At 45.2% G+C, this 20491-nt stretch overlaps 1 protein-coding gene across 1 annotated transcript in view; it reads left to right on the top strand.

Moving 5' to 3' along the window:
* Window positions 1-20491, top strand: part of Tiam2 (TIAM Rac1 associated GEF 2) — a 111341-nt gene that overhangs the window by 17032 nt on the left and 73818 nt on the right. The window contains exons 6-10 of the mRNA XM_052750911.1: window positions 6743-6928; window positions 8096-8242; window positions 11032-11103; window positions 18890-19048; window positions 20373-20477. Coding sequence (XP_052606871.1) covers window positions 6743-6928; window positions 8096-8242; window positions 11032-11103; window positions 18890-19048; window positions 20373-20477 — 669 coding nt within the window. The remainder of the gene's footprint in view (window positions 1-6742; window positions 6929-8095; window positions 8243-11031; window positions 11104-18889; window positions 19049-20372; window positions 20478-20491) is intronic.

Genomic DNA, 20491 nt, shown 5'->3' with positions numbered 1-20491 from the left:
TAGTCCCAGCTACTTGGGAGGCTAAGGCAGGCAGATCATAAATTTAAGCCAGCCAAGGCTGCACAGCAAGTGACTGGCCACCCTGGGCAATTTATCTAGACCATGTCACGAAGGAAGGAAGTCAGGCTGCTGCTGTAGCTTAAGTGTAGAGCATTTGTTAGCACATGCAAAGGTGCAGGCGTGTTATCCCCTGAGGCCCAATGCCCACTCTTTGATGGAGTCATGTTTGTCATTTTGAGTATACCTTCCTGATATCACCAGCTCTTCACTCTGGTTTGCCTCACCCCTGCTGTCAGCCCTAATCCCCGCCCCCCCTTACCATCCCTCCCCTACCTCCTCCACACTCTTCCACACCTGCCTCACAATGCTCTGCAAATTCCTGATGAGAAACTCTTTGGTTGAGCCTCAGAAATTCTGCCGTCAAGTGATCTCACCATGTTAGAGGTTTTTTTGTTTTGTTTTGTTTTGTTTTTAAGGTCATAATTTAGTCACCTTTCCCCAAAGGGTCCTTCAGGGAGTAACAGGAGTCACAGCCACTGAGCTTACTCTTCCTAACTCAACTGTCAGGAAGAGGCAGAGAGAGAGCCATTTGCTGTCCATTTGCTAGACCCAAAGCTAGAGAAAACCAAATGTGTTACAGGAATGGATTGGAGTCCAGAGGGTGCCCATGATTTTCCAGGTTCTTGTGCCTCAGAACAAAGAATAGGACCCAAGCACATATGGATAGAGGTAGAAATAGAAGAGGTTATTAAGAATGAGAAAAACACTCCCAAGAATGATGTGGGTCGGAGAGTGGTCAGCAGGGGTGGGTGTGCCTATAGGTGTGGTTCACACGGCACCCACCTTCTGCCCCTTTAGTGTATTGAACTCTTCTCAGACGTGCTCGGCCCCTTACACGTACTCTGGTGTGGAGGTATCTAGTCTGCTGTTAACTGGATGATTCGTATGTTAACCTTGATACGTCTTTCTCCAGGTCCTTCTCTTTTTCGATCATATAACATTTCTCCCAGAGACTCCAGAAACTTCAGGTCTAGCCATCGTGTGTCCTCACAATTGCAGCTCCGACGGTGTAAGATGACATCATGCAAGACAGATAAAAATCTCTGGGACAGGATCTCTTTGAAGTTGGTGGGTGGAGAAAATGGTTGTCGACGCCCTTCCCTGATAGACACCGTGACACTGTCACAGCGACAATGTCTGTGTTTCATGCTGCTGTGGAGGTCCCCCGCTTTGCTTAAAATAAACCGTGCTACAGTCCTGGCCTCCGGCCTCTGGGCTGTTTCACCGGGCAGATGATGCAACTTTCATTTGAGCGTGTCCAATGCGCACCAGACCCCGCTGTGTGTCCTCATGGGGAGCGCTTTGAAGTCCTGAGGGAGGAAGCACTGTAAATTAAGTCCAGTTAGTACTTTATTTTCCTTTCCGTTTATTATTTCAAACAAGTAAATCAGGACAAAAGCCTCACCACCCTTAGGCAGTCTTGGCGTCCTCCCAGATGGCTTCCCCTCCCCCTCACAGCCTGCCTCCTTGTGTCCCCTTTCCAAGAACTTAGGGGTCTGCCCATTGAAGAGTGGGCTGGAAAAGGGGTGCAGGTGTGCTACTAGCGCTACTATGGTGTTAGGAGGAACCCCACGAGAGGGGCTGTATCCATTGCTCCAGCCTTAGTGTACCATGGGCATGTACCCTTTATATATGTACATAAAGATGATAAAGAAGGAGGTGTTATGTTTAGACATTTGGAAACTATGGTGAGGGGGCAATGTGGATGAAGCCTTGGAGATGTGATATGACGTGGGGGGGGGGTGCAGTTTGTGGAGTAGAATGGAGAACAGTCATGAAGGAGCTGGACAAGGCTAGTTGATGAAGGTGCTGTGCACAGATATGGGCTGTCTTTAGTGGGCAGTAGGGAAATGTTGGAAGTATGATGGGCAGCAGAACAAGTGTAGCCTAGTTCAGTGAGCTTTAATTTAGTACACGCTCCAGGCCAGGTATGTGGTTAGACCAGGGGACGCTCTGTCTTCAGAGTGCCCTCCATCTGGAAGGATGGCAGAGCTAGGCCTGTGGTTTCAACACAAGATGATGAAGTCACTCGAGCTATAGTGTCGTAGCTCCGGGAAGGCAGTAGGGGGGAGATTTGGCTTCCTGTGTATTCTTGGGAGACTTCCTGGAGGAGAGACCATCTGAATTACTTCTTGGAAATGAGGTGTTAGCCAGAAGAGGGACAGAGAAGGGTGCCCTGGGCGGGGTGATGTGTTTTCACACAACCAAGAGAGTTCACATGTAACCAGCACATCCAGTTAGGAGGTTTCCTGGTTTCAAAGCCCTTCGGCATTCCCGTGGCTTGGATGACCCTCTCTCCACGCTGGCCTTCATCCACAAGCCCACTTTGCTGGTTCCTCTTGGATGGCGTCTCCGTTCCTATCTGATTTCTGGGGGTGCAGAAGCAGAGAGGCCCCTGCGTGGTATGCATACATGTCGCCTCCTTCCTCCTCGTCTCCTGGATCACCCTGTACATCCCACTTCTCATGAAGGCCTACTGGCTGCTTCCTTCATCAGTGCCCTGCCCTCCTCACACAGGTTCTGTCTTTCTCCCTGCTCAACATGTGGCTTTCCAATTGTCCCTTGTGGCCCCACCTGTCCCTGCTGCAGAACACATCCCCTAAAGGACCCCATTGCTCCTGCCTTTGGTTATTTTCTGGAGGTGGTGAGGGAATGGACATCAGGTCCCGCATTAGTCACTTCTCTTGTTGCTGTGACAAAATACCATGTGGAGCCCTTGGAAGCGTGCCTCTCACCTTTAGGGTGCCTCCCCCTACCTCAGCTGATCTCATCTGAGTAAACCCTCAAAGCAGTGGTCAGGGCTTGTCTCCTGGGTGATTCTGGATGCTGTCAAGTTGGAAATTAGCAGTAGCTATCACAGGCTCCTTTCATGAGTCAGGGGTCTTACTTCCTCACTGTAGGAAACCCAGCTCTTCTCTGAGTCCCCCCTCCCCCCTTCCCTTCTTTACTCCCAGCTAACAGGTCCCCTCCCCTGCCTTCCTCTCTCCTACTTCCCTGTCTGGTTTAGTATTCTGATTCCCTCTCAAGCCATGGTATATTTGATTTTCTGCTCTCTCTACCCAGGAGAGATGGGTAGACTGCATCCATTTGAGGGATGGAGGAGCAGACCCTTCAGTGAGTGGGGTTTCTGAGCACACAGCTGGTGAGTGGCTGAGCCAGGAATGAACCCAAATCTGTTCTCCAGTGGTCAGCTGCTGCTCAGTGGCATTTCAGTAAAGCACACGATACTTCGCTTGCTGACTAAATGTGGGATGGATGATTTTGAACAAATGAGAGATGAATACTTGGTTCCCTGGCTCCCATAACTTGGGGTTTCCAGTTTGGTTGGAAGGAAAACTTACTGGCTATGAAATGGCCAGTAAGTTTTATCTCCATGGAAACAACCAAGCTGGCTGCTGAACCATGGCTTGCTGTTCTAGCCGCTTGTCAACTCTGGTAGACCCTTGTCACTGGTTGGGATCTTTAGTGAATGCAGGTTTCAGTGTTTGCAAAGCACAGCATGGGAATTTTTTAAATTCCTTCCACCAAAAAGGAAAAAGTAAATTATCTTTTAGGCCAAGCCTAGTAATGTACAGTTGGTCCAGATGTTACAGTTGAATGACTAGATGAGAGAAAATACTTTCCTAACAGGGCTGGTCCAGCAGGGATGTGCCATCTCTCTTCAAATGTGTCACATACTCCTTTGCCTCATCATTATTTTTATCCCCAGGCTTCATCTCCTCCCTTTCTTTTACAGCCGTCCAAAATATCTCTGAGCTCATTCACTGACCATAACTTTTTACCAATAAAGAGGAAACTCGTCACTGAATTTATGTCAGTGCTTAGACCTAGGATTTTCCTGTGTGATTTTATCATTAAAAATTTCCCTTTTTATGGGACGGGCGAAGTGGCTTAATGGATCTAGTCTAATGACCTGAGTTTGATCTCTGGAACCCATGTGAAGGTGGAGGCAGAGAGCCAGCTCCCGAAAGTTGTCTCTGATCTCCACACATGCAGTGTAGAACTCAGGCCCACATACACACACGCACTCTCTCACACACACACTCACGTAATACACACACACACACACACACACACACACACACTCTTACACACATACATACTCATACACACACTCACATACATACATACACACACACTGTCTCGCAGATTCACACACACACTTACACACATACATATTCATACACATATTCACATACACACACATACACACACAGATTCACACACACGCGCGCACACACACACACACTTACACACATACATACTCATACACACACATACACACATACTCTCACACAGATACACACACACACACACACACACACACACACACACACACACACACTACCCCTTTATGGTAATGAAAAGCTTCATTAAAATGGTTTCCCCTATCTCTTGTACTATCCATGTCATTGCTGTGTTTTGTCGTGTATGCTGCTAAAGGGAGCGCTCGGTGTGTAGAGGAGGCTTTTCACTTCCATGCCCAGATAACTTCTTCAAAAACTTTTTTCCTCTGGACTCAGGAGGACACCAGGTAGCTGAAGAGGACCTTAAACACCCGATCTTGCCTATACCTTCTAAATGCTGGGCTCACGGGCCTGCACCACGATGCCCAATCTGTGATCCAGCCCCAGGGCTTTGTGTAAGCTACTAAGCAAGCGCTCTGCTGACTGAGCTGCACCCCAGAACTCACAATGCATTTGTTCCAACTTATAAGAGATGGATGAAGAGAACTTAGAGCAGTGGTTCTCAGCCTGTGGGTCGCGACCCCTCTGGGGGTCACCTGAGACCATCGGAAAACACAGATATTTACATTACAGTTCATAACAGTAGCACAATTACAGTTATAAAGTGGCAATGAAAATAAGCTTCAGGTTGGGGGTCACCACAGTGTAAGGAACTGTATTCAAGGGGTGCAGCATTGGGAAGGTTGGGAACCATTGACTTGGAGGAAGTCTGGGGACTACTCCACATTTTTAATTTTTGGAAAAGCCTGGATGGGGGCAATATTCAGTGTTGGAAATCTTTCTAATGACCATTCATCCAGAATGAATGACCAACACGTAAGATATTTTATCTGGGTCTCTGTGAATGCTAAATAAGACAGGCAACAGGAAATGCCATTGGTACTGAGGAACTCTGTCACCTTTGATGGAGTCCAGTACCCAGTGGTCACTGTTTGCTGTATGGAGATGGCACCAGGGTCTGTGGAACACCAACTTTCTGCCCTCCTCTGAGCCTTGTGTTGGCAAATCACCTGTGTCTATTGATCTGCGTGCAAATGGAGGTCACATTTTATATAAACCGGTGGTTGTGATGTACTGCAAAGACCGGAGAGAGATCCCTAAACAAATGCCATTTGATGGTGTTTCTTTGCCAACTCGTGACTCCTTGTTTTGAAGAAATACATGGTAACTTGTGTTGTATAAATATCTGTAGCTGCTTTAAGTTTTTCAGATGTACAGGTGGTGTTGATTCCCCCCCAGACACTGAGCAGCAGTGAGTGCTGAACATCTGCCCTGTCCCTGAAGGGCACTTGCTTTTCATTGCTTTGGAGAAGTTCTGATTAAACAGGTCACTGTAGCTAGAGTTTTCCTGCCTGGCCCACAGTCAGGACAAATCTCTATCACCTGCCAGTCCCACAGTCGCTCAGACCCGACCAAGTAAACACAGAGACTTATATTGGTTACAGACTGTATGGCCGTGGCAGGCTTCTTGCTAACTGTTCTTACAGCTTAAATTAATCCATCTCCATTAATCTATACCTTGCCACATGGCTCGTGGCTTACCGGCATCTTCACATGCTGTTTCTCATCGTGGTGTCTAGCAGTGTCTCTCTGACTCAGCCTTCCACTTCCCAGCTTTATTCTCCTCCTTGTCCCGCCTACACTTCCTGCCTAGCCAATGGCCAATCAGTGTTTTAATTATTGACTAATCAGCAACACATTTGACATACAGAACATCCCACAGCAGGTCACTGCCATCGTGCATGCTGTGTCTGTCCGAGTACAGCTCATCCAGGAGAACAGTGGTTCTCAACCTCCTTAATGCTGCACCCCTTTAATACAGTTCCTCATGTTGTGGTGACCCCCAGCCGTAAAATTACTTTTGTTGCTACTTCATAACTGTAAATTTGCTACTGTTAGGAATCGTTATGTAATATTGATATGCAGGATATCTGATATATGACCCCCAAAGGGGTCATGACCCGTAGGTTGAGAACCACTATAGTAGAGGCTGTGTGTGTGTGTGTGTGTGTGTGTGTGTGTGTGTGTGTGTGTGTGTGTGTGTAAATGGGAAGGGAAATGAAGCAGGAGAGACCCATGTTTCACTTTGCATCCCATGTTAAGTCAGCGTGGTTTAGTGTTGTTCTATATCCATCATGCACTTTGGCATGTCACTGTATTGCTCCCCTGCCCCCAGCTGCCTTTGATTTTGACTGTCCTGATGAAGTTCGTGTGTGTGTGTGTGTGTGTGTGTGTGTGTGTGTGTGTGTGTGTGTGTCCCAGTGTATTTCAGTAGGAGGGTGTGAGGTATGGGGATCAGGGGCGGTGGACTGAAACCACATGACTCCAGCTGCTAGTCACTTTTCCTTGAGGGCTGTGGAAGAAATTGCACCTGCAATCTGAGCAGCACAGACTTGTAACTTAGGTCGAAGTCATCTCTCTCCTTGCCGTTTCAGATCCAGCAATGGGAGCAGAATCTGGAAAAATTCCACATGGACCTGTTCCGCATGCGCTGCTACTTGGCGAGCTTACAAGGTGGGGAGTTGCCGAACCCCAAGAGTCTCCTTGCTGCCACCAGCCGTCCGTCCAAGCTGGCTCTGGGCAGACTGGGCGTCCTGTCTGTTTCGTCTTTCCATGCCCTGGTAAGTTCCAGTGACTGACAGGTAACTTGACAAGGTTCACAGAGGCTAGGTACTGGGACCAGCATGGGAGACTGTAGTTACAGTTCCTCAGATTTCTAGGAGTCTAGCTGTTCGTCGGAAGTTACTCCATATTCTTATCCTCTGGTCTGTCCCTTGTCATACTCTTGGGAAGGTGGAATCTCTGAGGAGTGGTCCTAGTGGCTGAAGAAGAAACAGATAGATTAAATAAATGTCCCTTAACCTGGGGCTGGGACGATAGCTCAGTGAGTAAAGTGTCTTCTTTGCAAGTGTGAAGGGTCGACCCGAGTTTCATCCCTAGAACCTCTACTTGGAGAGCTTCAGGCCAACAAGAATCTATCTCCAAAAAGTAGGACAAAAAGGAAAAAAGGCTGGGGAGATGGCCCAACTGTTGTAAAACAAGAGGAAAGGAGTTCTGATTTGAGTCCCTGCAAATGCTCGGTGGCCATGGCTTCCCACCTGTAATTCCTGCCTCTGGAAGGAAGGGTCCCTACAGCTGAGCAAGTTGTCTAGCCAGACTAGTAATGTCAATGAACTCTGAGTTTGATTGATATTCCCTGTCTTCACAGAACAAGGTGGAAGAGGAATCGGGGAAGATTCCTTATGTCAGCTTCAGGCCTCCCCACATGTGCTTGCACACACACATATGAACATGCATATATATATATATATATATATAGGCACACACACCGCATACACATGAAAAGGAGAAAGCTTAAAAGAATAAACAATGGATGGTACCTCAAGAACGACACTAGTAGTTGACCTTTGGTGTCCACGTGCACCTGCAGACATATGAACACACATACAAGCACAATACAGAAATAAAGGTTGCTTGGCCTGTAGGCTGGGAGCCCCATGGGCAGGTGGAGTCTGAAATTGCTTCTGACTTCTGCATTGAAGTGGCTCAGCTTGAGGGGCTCAGAGTGGTTTTGCTGACTCTGCTGCCCACTGCAGAGCCATCTGAATGTTGGAATTTGGCTTGTGCTGTCTAGATAAGAGGCATCTGTGCGGAGGCTGCGTTTCTGTGTATGAACAATGCAGCAGACTCAGTCACCAGCAGAATGCACTTAGAGCAAGGCTGGCAGTCTACGAGCAAAGACATTTTGACAGGCTTTAAGATGTTTTTCCAAATGTGTCTTCCATTAGGTGTGTTCTAGAGATGACTCTGCTCTCAGGAAAAGAACACTCTCCCTTTCCCAGAGAGGAAAAAGCAAGAAAGGCATATTTTCCTCCTTGAAAGGGCTGGACACCCTGGCAAGAAAAGGGAAAGAGAAGAGGGCTTCCATAACTCAGGTGAGTTCTCAGCATGGGGAGAACAAGAGGCTAGGTGGCTTTCTTGACACCCCCATGTCCAGACTGCTGCAAGCTTTAAGTGTTTATCTTTTGGTAAAGATGAAGTCAAAGATGATTCAAAGGAATCTGGGTTCGTCAGGGACATGTGCGCATGTGAAACACACAAACTGCTTCGTCTGCTTTAGCGTACCCCCAAAGGCAGGCCCGCCCGCGCAGTTCTTAGGAACACAAGGAAGGAGAATTATTAGAAAACTGGTCTGGGGACATGGCCCAGTTGGGGGAGTGCTTGCTTAGCGTGCCTAAAGCTCCATGTGTGATCTTCATGACTGCACACCCAGGAACAGTTGCACACAAGTGTAACTCCAGCACTTGGTGAACTGGGGTCGGAGTATTAGGAGTTCAAAGACATCTTCAGTGAGTTTGAGGTCAGCTTGGGCTGGAAACCCTGTCTCCAAAAAAAAAAGGGCAGAAAATGAGGCTTGATTCAGTAGTAGAGAGTATGCCTTAGTGTGCATGGACCCCTGCTAGAAGAAAAGGTATGTAGGTGGGAGGGGAAATAATTATTAGGAAAAACAATCTGCACTTTTTATTGCCTTAATTTATATGAAAACAAATGCAGAAAAGTGATGTTAATCTAAGGAAATGCAGCTAGATTCTATTGATGATTGTCCCAGATCCTATTGGTAGTACTGATCCTGTTGCTAGTCCTAGATTGTACTGATTGATAGTGCTAGATTCTATTGCTAGTCCTAGATTGTACTGATTGATAGTGCTAGATTCTGTTGCTAGTCCTAGATTGTACTGATTGATAGTGCTAGATTCTATTGCTAGTCCTAGATTGCACTGATTGATAGTGCCAGATTCTGTTGCTAATCCTAGATTGCACTGATTAATAGTGCTAGATTCTATTGCTAGTCCTAGATATTATTGATAGTCCTAGATTCTATGATCGTGCTAGATTCTTGGCTCCCTCAAGTCCTTTACCCTGACAATGTATTTTGTCAGCCTGTACTACAGAGGGAAACCCTGGTGCTCTGGAAGGCTAAGTCATTTACCTCGTCTATTCACTAGTACCATAGGGCAAGGGTTGGAACTTGGACCTGTCCGTACTGTCCAAAGCCCTAAAACAATGGACAGTTGCTGCTGCATGTTTTCCAGTGGGGAGTGTTTGCTCTTAGTATTATATCAGAGAGGAACAACGCCAACTAAAATATGGCCCTGCGTTCAGCAAACCGGTTTTGAGAGCATGTTGAATGTGCAAATCCAAAGTGTTTCCCCAAACCCATAATGCAGCATGTGTTAACTGATATTTCTCTCCTGGTTGGTAAGTTGTAGGATTATTTGTTCAAGTACTGTTGAAAGAAAAAGTCATAAGATAATCTTATTCTGTATTTTGACAGGGGAAAGATTTGCAATGATTTTCAGTGAGTTGCTGTTGTTCTGAAAATGATTGTGGTTGTTATTTTAAAGAGATGGCCACAGTTCGTTGAAGTTTATTTCCTAATTTGTGTCTCTCTAACTGTGAACAACACTTTTATGAATAACGTGACTAAAAACTTTAAAACAACTTCGATGTTTTAAAATCCTGAAATTGTGAAGGGTGGGATGAGAGGGAATGGATTGGTTGATGGAAAAACAGCAAAATATGTGTAAGTTCTTTTATGGGGCCACTGGTTTCTTAAATACTCACACAGAGTAAGAAAATCACCTTGTTAAGGACTGGTGAGATGACCCGCTAGGGAGAGGTGCTAGCCATCAAGCCTGGTGATGAGTTCGATTCCCCAGGAACCACATGGTAGAAGAGAACTAACTCCCCACACATTGTCCTCTAACTTTTCTTCATTCCTTATGGCATGAGCCCACACACGTACACACACAAATAAATGGAAAGCAAATTAAAGACTTACAATTCTACTTGTGTTTATATTTAGTTACAAGAAGTAATTCTTTGCTGTTTATAGGTAGTGGTTAACTATAATCCATTGACTAATATTGGGCCTATGTTTTCTGAATGGAACCTTCATGATTATGTTCTGTATATAATGGCAAGGTCAATTTTGATGTTAATCAAGATAACCTTATGCAATTAAAGTGATAACGTGATCGATAACTGGTAACTTGCTTATTTTTAGAAGTACCATTTAGTTAATTAAATGAGCCTTACTATCTGCCTCAGCATATCTGCTAAGTGTTCTCAACAAAAGATTTCTTGATAAATAAAAGCATTTGGTTGAACATTTTTTGTTTTAAAAAAGATATGAAGTTAATACTTACATAGCTGAATAAAGTTGATGTAATAACTATTCCTAGTTGAATATTCTATTTGATGTTAGCATCCTACAAAATTGAGAAGATAAAATTGACAAAAGTAAAAAAGTGATTTCTAGGCTTTTTGGTTTCAAACAAACCTCTATTAACATATTGTCTTCCAATATTTATTCTAAGCACATAAAAACAGTTGTAAGATTGATTTTGTGGCTTTGCCAACTCCGGTTCAACATCTTCTGAAATGCATAATTAGTTAAAAAAGCAATGTCAAGAAAATCCAAGATGACTTGAGTGCTGTGAGACATCACAGAAAAGTAAATATGAAACTATGGGAGGAAAGAGAGCAGATTTCTCTGCAGAGGGAAAGTTTCCTATTTGAATATTACTACAGACTGTGAAATGAGGAGCTCACAAAATGTTATACAACTTCAGTCTTTAAACCCAAAATGCATGGATGCCAAGGGAACATTGCAGAGCCATTTCATTAGTCTTTTTTTTTTTTTTTACCTCCTGTTTGTCAGATGTTTGATTCGAGCAGCGGCCATGGATTTCCTGGAACTCAGCTACCTCAAAACTCCACTAACTCCAGTGAGGTAAACTTGGCTGGACAGGGCAGCCATCTTGGCAGCCATCTTGTTTTATGTTGACTAAGTGGGGGGAATGCTGGTGTAGAGTCTTCACATGGATCTGTTAAAAGATAAGTTTAGAATTAAAATGGTCCCTACTAAGTAAGCTAAGAAGTGTCCCCTGAATGTTAAGTATTTTTGGAGGCTTTTAAACTTACATCACCACCTTAAAAGGAATGCTAAGAGTGGCTGGGCCTGAGTAGTGTCTTTGGTTTATACTGTCAGCCGTACCTGACCCTCCTTTGAATATTAGCGAATCCCAAGTTACCCCTTCCTTCATGACAGTAAAGGCCTTTGCATAGATGGTACATACTTCTCTGGGCATCCTCAGTGGAGGTGAGCAGTGCCCCTCTCTCTTGTCTCCAGAGGTACTTCTGAGTGTGATCGATCAGGAGTGGGGTGTACTGCTTGGATATGCTGATAGTTGCTCAGTGCTTTTTCCAAACTCTCTTCCTTCTTTCAAAACTGTAGTTCATATTCGTCCGTTTCTCTAACTTCTCCTCCATAAGACTGTCTTATCTGCAGTTTTATTTCTAACGAACATCTGAGCTCATCAAAGTTAAAAGGCTGACAGTGGAGCTGCAAAGATGTCTCAGAGGTTAAGAATACTTACTGTTCTTTAAGAGGACCCAAGTTCATTTTCTAGTACCCGGATGGTGGCTAACAGCCTCCTGTAACTCTAGTTCCAGGGGGATTTGATATTCTCTCTGGCTTCGGTGGACACTAAGCACATGCATCATACACAGAAACACGTGCAGGCAAAACACCCAGATACATAAAATAATAAAATAATTTAAAAAACCCTGATAATGGGGCTGGAGAGATGGTTCAGCACTTAAGAACGTTTGCTGCTCTTACGGTGGACTTGAGTGTGGTTCCCAGCACCCTCCCGTCAGCTCACAACTGCCTCCAGGAAACTTGATGCTCTCTTCTGGCCTCCATAGGCACCCACATACACATACACACACAAACACAAATAAAAAATAAGTAAAATTAAAAAGCCCGATAATGATCAGCAGGGACAAACTTACTGTGTCTTTGCAAAAAACTATCCAACGCATTGATGAGAATAAGTTTGATGAATTAGAAATTTAATTTGAAAAAACAAAACAAAACCCTGAATTACAGTAGAATGTTAGACCCTGTGACAGTTGCTTTGGGAGGGAGGTAGGTACTTACTCTCTGGTGATATAAAATATTCAGTATAGACAGCTCCATGTTCTGCCTCCTCGTGAAGCCAGGTACAGTTTCCTTAGTATGCCATTGTTGTTGCTAAAACGGCTCCTGGGTGGTGGCTCGGCCTCAGGCGCCCTGCCTCCTGGAGGATGGGTGTGAATGGATTGGAAAATCCTCTACCTGGAATCATGATTCCTCTCACCTGCAACCTCCCTGGACCATGGCTGCCAAGAGCAGGCTGTGGGGATGAGGTGGCTTGGACCAGGACTTTCCTGCCTTGTATTCTCCTTTTGCTCAAGTTCACAAACCATGAGCAGGCAATGGAACCGCATCCAAACCTTCTTTTCTATAAAGAATGCTATCAAAGTGACAGCTGTTTCATAATGGATACTGTCCATTTCCTGCCCTGTGGTTTCTGTGTCCTTGCGGAGCTCATTCAAAATCCCCGTCAGACCATACTGTCACTGGGGAACTTGACTTAATCATGTAGTGGATGTGTCGCCGAGATTTCAGTTCTTACTGTGTCTGACCTTGTCTTATCAAGCCACATTTGTGTGTGTGTGTGTGTGTGTGTGTGTGTGTGAGAGAGAGAGAGAGAGAGAGAGAGAGAGAGAGAGAGAGAGAGAGAGAGAGAGAGAATGAATGTGTATGTGTGTGTGTGAACTTTTCATAGGTCTGTGGTCTGTGTAGTGTTAAGTGTTCCTGTGTATTCTAAGCCCATAGCTCATGCCAACATTATGATACTCACTTAATGTTTGTTAATTAATCATTTGTATCAGCTGTAATCCTTTAATGGTTGAGAACTGTGGGATCTATGATAAAAACCCAGTGTTTTAAGATTGTATCTCTTTAAACATTACATAACAATACAGAGTTTTTATTTCACAAGTTTTAGAAGTGAGATCATCAAAGCATTATCAAGATTCATTGCAGACTTGAGAGGAAATTTGGCTAAAATAGTCATTGGTGGTGGTTTTGTGCTTATTTAAATTGGGTTCCAGTTTGCACATATTCCAGTCAAGTCCCCAACTCCCACCCAAGCTAACAAAGGCATCTGGCCTGAGCCATCTCTCCAGCCCCATTTGATCCATTTAAGGATGAAGCCCTGCGTAGGGACCCAGGAGACCTTGCATGTGCTGCTTTCATGGTACATCTTTCTGCTCTGTGCTACAGAACACAGGTAGCTAGATTCAAATTGAATTGTAGCTTGAACTAAGAGATCCTTTTTTTTTTAAAATTTTTTTTATTATTATGCATGCAATGTTCTGCCTGCATGTATGCTTGCATGCCAGAAGAGGGCACCAGGTCTCATTACAGATGGTTATGAGCCACTGTGTGGTTGCTGGGAATTGAACTCAGGACCTTTGGAAGAGCAGCCAGTGCTCTGAATCTCTGAGCCATCTCTCCAGCCCCGAGATACTTTTTTTTTTTTTTTAAATACCTTTTTGGCTTAAAATCCTGCCTGTTCAAATAATTACAATTACTATTCAGTAGTTGTCTTTTGCTAATCACAGAGAATATTTGTAGCACACAAACCGTCTGCTTTTATACAGTAAGTACATTATATGCATTGGCATCACACAGAAAGGCCATTATGAGGGAGGAGCCGCAGCCCTTTTAAAATATCCCACCATAATTGGTACATCCTGTAAGGGTCTAGCAGTGAGTCACCCTAATTGGGAGTCTGTTAGCGCTGGAGGAAAGCCAGTCTTCTTGGAGCATTTTTAAAGGACACCTTGGCTAGCCCCAAATGAGAGCTTTTCAGAGCCTTCTTGATGAGTAATGATGAGTCTCAGACAGTGTTTGCCAGGGAGATGTTTGTTATGGAGATGTGTCAACAAATCTCCCACTGAGTTAGGGTGGCAGCTGCCCCAGAAAGCCACAGCAGCCATGGCAGCCCCTGGCCTTGGCCTCTGCTCCTGGAAAACTGTCTGGGGGGGGGGGGGGATGTCCTGACTTTCTGTGGCAGTGAGTGAATGAAGCATTGTTATGTTAGGTATTAGCTGCAGATGGGACAGCGGGGGATACCCTGATGGTAGTTTCTGGAATGGAAAATGTGAATGAAACAACCGTTTACCACAGCACAGTCTGTTTAAGTAGAATACTGCTCTGGAAGCTTCCACAGCACACGTACATGTGCATCTGTAGAACACATCCGTGCCGGTCTCTTTCCACACACGTGGCCGGCCAGTCAGGTCTTTGTCTTTCCTTTCTAAGCGCCGCTGTCTGGCCATCTGCCCTAGAAGGAAGTAAACGGTGCATCCTCCATGATACGGAGTTGTCAAGAAAAGCCAGAGCAGATCATTTCTTTTGTGCTGTCCCTTCGTCTCCCGTGCTAATAAATAGACTCTCCTTTTATCAGGGACTGGGGTGGTGCGGGCCCGCTCGTGACAGACAGACACTGTGATTTTGCTACTCATGTCCCTTCAGTGATCCAGGCAGTAATTACAAGCCATTCGATCCAAAAGCAGCTGCTGTGAGAATGCACAGGGTTACCATTCTCTCTCTGTGTGACACACTGAGCATAAGTAATTTGACATGTGGCTTCAGGGCCATTAGATGATGATGATAATAATAATAATAATAATAATAATAATAATAATAATAATAATAATAATATCACTTCTGTAGAAAGTGCTCTCCCAGGAGAGCTAGCTCGATTTGCAAATGCTAGGGTAGCATGTTGTGGATGGGGCCTCGAGTTCACTGATGCTCCCAGTTTCTAGATGTCCAGCAGGAATTGGACTGTGAGGGGATAACATTACACTCCACTCCAGGTTCCTCTAGGTTTTGGAACAAGGAATAATTCTCATTCAGTTCTGGACAGTGGTTTACCCCCTGAAATGTGGGGATTGTGCGGGTATGGTGCTCAGGGCACCGTCAGAGCTGACTGTGGAAAGTGTGCAGAGCGTCTCATGTTATTCCTCATGGGGTGTCCTCATGAAGCTGGTGCTTGTGGTGGTCACTTTTAAGGTGAGGGAGGTGTTGAGGCGGTAGGTTACCGGGCTGCCTAAGGTTAGCAAGACAGAAATCTGGTCCTGTCCAGTTTTGCTTCTTTCCTTTGTGTTCTCTAGGGACTGAGAACTTTGAACAGGGCTTTGGAAATGATCTTTTGGCTGTAGGAGGCAGGTCAGAGCAGGAAAGAGCAAGTAGGCTACGCTATCCTCTTGCCACAGCTGGCCAACTATGGTGCTCTGTGTGAGTGCTTTAAAAAGCTACACAGAGAAACCCTGTCTCGAAAAACGGAAAAAAAAAAAAAAAAAAGCACCTCTGGAAGGGATGTCCAGATGTCTCATTTGTGTGTGTGTTCAGTTTCAGGGGTTTCTGTCTCTTTTTATAAAAAGGAGGTAGGAGATTGTTTTATCTGGCTCACTGAAACCGAAGCATGTATGTTTTCAGCTTGGATGACACTGGCCCTTCCTGAGGAAATCAGCACAAGCTTTCTCTCCAAAAGGGCAAAGCTTAAAATAACTTAGAAGATCTGATTTCACCAAGCAGACCTTCTTTTTTCCTGGTTCTAATTCATTCATTCCACATTCTTTGATTCCATTGAAAAGCCAGGTTCCTCCTTTCCCATATTTAATGCCTCTGTGTGTGTGTGTGTGTGTGTGTGTGTGTGTGTGTGTGTGTGTGTGTGTGTGTGTGTGTGTGTGTACCTGTACATGTGTGTGTGTGGGGGCACAGCAAGAAGCACATCTAATTTGTCATTGTGGGAGGTCTCTTAGAGGCTCTAGGTCACTGATGGCCTGGATTTGATAAGCACCTTCTGTGAACAGTGTGGGCATAGTCCTCCAGGCAGGTGCAGGTTCAAAGCTGTGCTTCATTGAACACAATGACGTTGTTTCTATTGTCCCTTCTCCCGTCCCTCCATTTATTTTCACACATTTCTCTTGTTCAAGACTTACCTTCTTTTAAGAAGGTGGTAACTTGTCTCCCTGAAAGTTGGGACTATTAAGAACCTGACACTGGAAAGGTAAATTTGAATCAGATGCCAGTGGAGAGCCTTGACCTTTCACATCGGTTGGGCGTTGAGTCTCTAGTGGCATCCATCTCTTCATTACCCAGGTACTGGGTGTATTCTGCTTGTGAGACACCGTGTTAAGGGCTAGAAGAGTCTGTGAATGAGGAAACGAAGACCATACTCTCATTCATCTTGCCACTCCAAGTGGGTGAACCCAAAGCTAACCCTCCTGTGAGCTGAGTTTTGCTATGTCAAGAATGTTCCCCTGACTAGTGATTCCAGCAACTAGAGCCAGGGGGCCCAGAAGGACAGAGGAAAGCAATTGAAATGAGCAGCAATGTAGAGGCAGGGGAATGCCTTGCTTTTTATGGAACGGCCCCTTGAGACAGTTTGATGAACTAAGGCACAGTTTGTGTAGTAGAATTAGGAAATGAATCTGGACTGTGAAGTCATGTCCATTGTGGGGAGAAGTTAATTGTCAGGCTTCCGTGTTCTTTGTGTTGTGGTGGGGAGACCTGACTCATCCAGGCTTTGGGGAGTCAGAGCCCCTTCTCTGCTACAGGTACTAGTCGTGTAAGCTTAAGAAAGTTTTTTAGCGGGAGGCAGAGCCAGGCGGATCGCTGTGAGTTCGAGGCCAACCTGGGCTACCAAGTGAGTTCCAGGAAAGGCGCAAAGCTACACAGAGAAACCCTGTCTCCAAAAAAAAAAAAAAGAAAGTTTTTTAGAACTTCTGCACCCATTTTTCTCACCTGGAAAGTAGCGAGTCATGTGGGTGCCCACCTGAGAGGGCTGTTGTGAGTGAACTGGCAGGGTTTTATTTTATGTGACGGAATCTCCCTATGATGGACAGCCAGGGATGAGAAAGAGCAGGAAGCCATGGTGTGGCATGGATTTGAGTTTCACCAAGTCTCTGCCCACCCGTCCATTCTGTTCTCTTCTTGAAGGACAGGGAGAAGTTACTATGCGGTGGCCTTCCTTTTGGGTTTCTTACTCCACAGTGACCTCTGCTGGGCTTTCTGGTTTATTTTTTAATGTGCACTGTTTAAGAGTAGAGCCTGTACCATTAGGGCAGTCCCTGCTCTTACCAGGCAGGCCCCTGGGGTGGAAACCCTCCCAAGTGATGGAAGTGCCTGGGAGAATGAGCCAGAGAGAGCCCTTACCCATGTGACAGGCCCCATCAGCAGAGAGTATCCCTGTGCCCACCTGGCACCCTCGGCTCAAGGCATCTGTTTCTGTCTCTTTTCCCCTTGGCATGTGGGGGGACTTCAGTTCTGGCTGTGGTCGTCTTTCTAGGAAAATGTGCTGATGTTGATAGATCTATGACAGATCCAGTTATACCATGTCAGAATTGAGCACCACATTTCCAAACAGTCAACACAGAAAGATGGGTTCTTCCTCTTTTCTGCCCAGGGCTGTTCTTTGGTATGTCTTTATTATATCGAGTTTGGCTTTGCAGTTTACTTTGTGTTTAAAGAAATGCATGGAATTAACAGTAAAACGACCCATCCATGTGATTGCTGTGAGGCTTGAATTGGATGTAGCAATGTGAGAACACTGAATTTATATGTTCATGCTTTCCAGCCTATAAGACATCTTCATGTCTGTGGGCTCCTTTGCTCCTAAGAGCTTGTCTTGCTATTTTTAAATATCAGCAATGAGAATAATGCTTCCTTTTGCAAAACGGTAAACTGAGGCTTAGTAAATTGAACTTTCTTTGTTTGTTTTGAGACAGGGTCTCACTAAGTAGCCCTGCCCAGCCTGGAATTCACTTTATAGATGAGGCTCAGACTGAGATCTTGTCTCAAACTTGGGGATCTTCCAGTCTCTGCTGGGATTAAAGCCACATACCAACATACTCATCTAAATTAACCATTTCTCCCCCGGCCACCGTTGTCTGGTTAAGTAGCTTTGGGGTTTGGTTCACTATAGTGTCCCTTCAAGGATCTAGCTGGAGGACATACTTAAGTTACTGAGTGCATAGTCGCCATGCTTGTCATCAATCTGAGCAGTGTGGGTTAGCATGAAGTAACTGGCAGCAGTGATGACCTTCAGGACAGTGTTTCGGGAAAAGCTCCTGAAGGTGGTACATGTGCGGATGATTTCCTGACAGAGCGGCCATGTCTGACACAGCAGGAAGACAGAGAGAAGATGTCCTCTTTATTAGCAGTTAGATTTTAAAAGTTGAAACCGGAGAAAGGAGGGTCACACTTAGAGTTGAGTTTAGACCTGGGCTAGGGCGCAGACGGACAGATGACAATCACTGTGGATGAGAACCTTTGGAAGCCAGAAAGGGATTGAGGATTAGATCGTATATCCCAGTACCTCTTCTCCACCAGGACTCTAAGGCAGTGAGAGTGCGCCATTCTGAGTTGCCCCAGGGGCAGAGTGGAAGGAGTCACCCTTCTGAGCTTCGGCTCCATCTGTGTAGAGAGAGTGAGGAGCCAAAGGCTGTCAGGTTGGTGCCAGCCAAAGGCTGCCGCAGAGGGGTGTGAGAGGCCAGTATGGGGGGCATGAGCAAAGCTTCTGGTAACAACTACTTAATTAGGGGAACATTTTCCCCCTTGTGGTTTCTATTTTTGCTTATCCGACTCATCTACGTTTTCTCACCTAACACAGGTCCATGATCTGCATCTGTATGGCTCCACAGTAGACAGCGCTCTCCGAGACAACGCATGGGAAATGCAGACATACGTTCGCTTCCAGGATAATGAGGGAGTTACTGTGCTCATCAAGCCCGAGCACAGAGTGGAAGATGTGCTGACATTGGCATGCAAGGTGATGGATTTTGATCTAGAAATAAATACTTCTGAATAGAGAGGATCATTAATGCACTCCTCTGGCTTCTGGTTTTGTAGGGTGTTTAAGACCCATCTTTCTACATACTCACATTTTCTAGTTAGTTAACTCTCCACCGCTCAGAAAAATGAGCCCTTAGGTCATGACCCTATGCTTTCATGAAGACCCTGAAGTATTCCACATACATTTTAAATCTGTACCTAGAGTCATTGTGACATCAGTTGCTGTTCACGTTGCTTAGAGAAGTGGCCTGTGTGCGATTACGTACATGACTCACTACCATTCACAGTTGCTCCATGGGCACTTGTATGAGTTGGTGGTTATTCATTCTTCCAACTGTACTTTTATTCCCAGTGTGAAGAGGAAGTATAGGATAAATCCATTCGTCACTGGCAGGTCTGATACCTTTAGACCAGCAGGTGGCAGAGTAGAGCTGAAAGACTAGGAAAGTGGCGAAGAGGCATGTAGAGTTTGCTGGCGCTCATGGTGGGCATGAAGAGTATTTTAATTCTCTTTTGTACTTGACATGGGAGCTTTAGTGTCCTGTACACTGGTGTGTGTAGTTATATCTTTATGAACTTAACTGCCCCCTCCCCCCAAGTGAGTAAGCCCTTTCTTGAGGAAAGCCTGGATAGGTGATAAAAAACTGCCACAGTAACAAATTTTCTGAGTGTTAAAAGGTGTCGGAGGCAGGAGGTCCAGCTAATCCTTTTTGGAGTACAAGCCAGAGATAAATGCTTTGCTGTTGTAAGTGTGGGGAAGAAAGAAAGGATGCAAGTGAGGGAAGGAGGAGGGGGTGCATGCATGTGTGTTACACACACACACACACACACACACACACAGAGAGAGAGAGAGACAGAGAGAGGAGAATATATTTGAACTTATACATTTTCCTTTTGAAAACACTTTGAAGTATCCAATTCTGAAGTCTGTAGAACTTAAACACATCTTGTAAATCTCTCTACTTTCACGAGAAACAACTTACAGTTAGCGACCAGCATGGGGAAGAGTTAGCCATCCGAAGGGAGATGGGTGGTGTGATGAAGTGTAGTTCCTTGACTTCCTAACAGTGGACCTTACACTTAGTGATGGCAGTATTAGAGGAAAATTTAACAATGGATTTTGACTCGTCGTTTTCTTGTTTGCACATCTAAAATGTTAGTTTTTCTATAGTTCCAGACTGAACAAATTATATGCAGTCACTTTTTGAGACTTTGATAGTAATCCGTCGTGAGCCTCCTGAGCGCTGGTGATTTTAGGACAGAGCAATTAGACTCTGAGTAACCAATCCTTTTCTTTGCAGATGAGAGAGTTGGAGCCCACTCACTATGGTCTTCAGCTTCGAAAAGTGGTGGATGAAAGTGTCGAGTGGCATGTGCCTGCACTGTATGAATACATGCAAGAGCAGGCAAGTGGGCGGTG

The sequence above is a fragment of the Peromyscus californicus genome, unplaced genomic scaffold, assembly GCF_007827085.1.
Source record: "Peromyscus californicus insignis strain IS unplaced genomic scaffold, ASM782708v3 Scaffold_22__1_contigs__length_63687245, whole genome shotgun sequence".
In the NCBI taxonomy this organism is placed as follows: Eukaryota; Metazoa; Chordata; class Mammalia; order Rodentia; family Cricetidae; genus Peromyscus; species Peromyscus californicus.
This window is presented reverse-complemented; position numbering and strand designations above follow the sequence as displayed.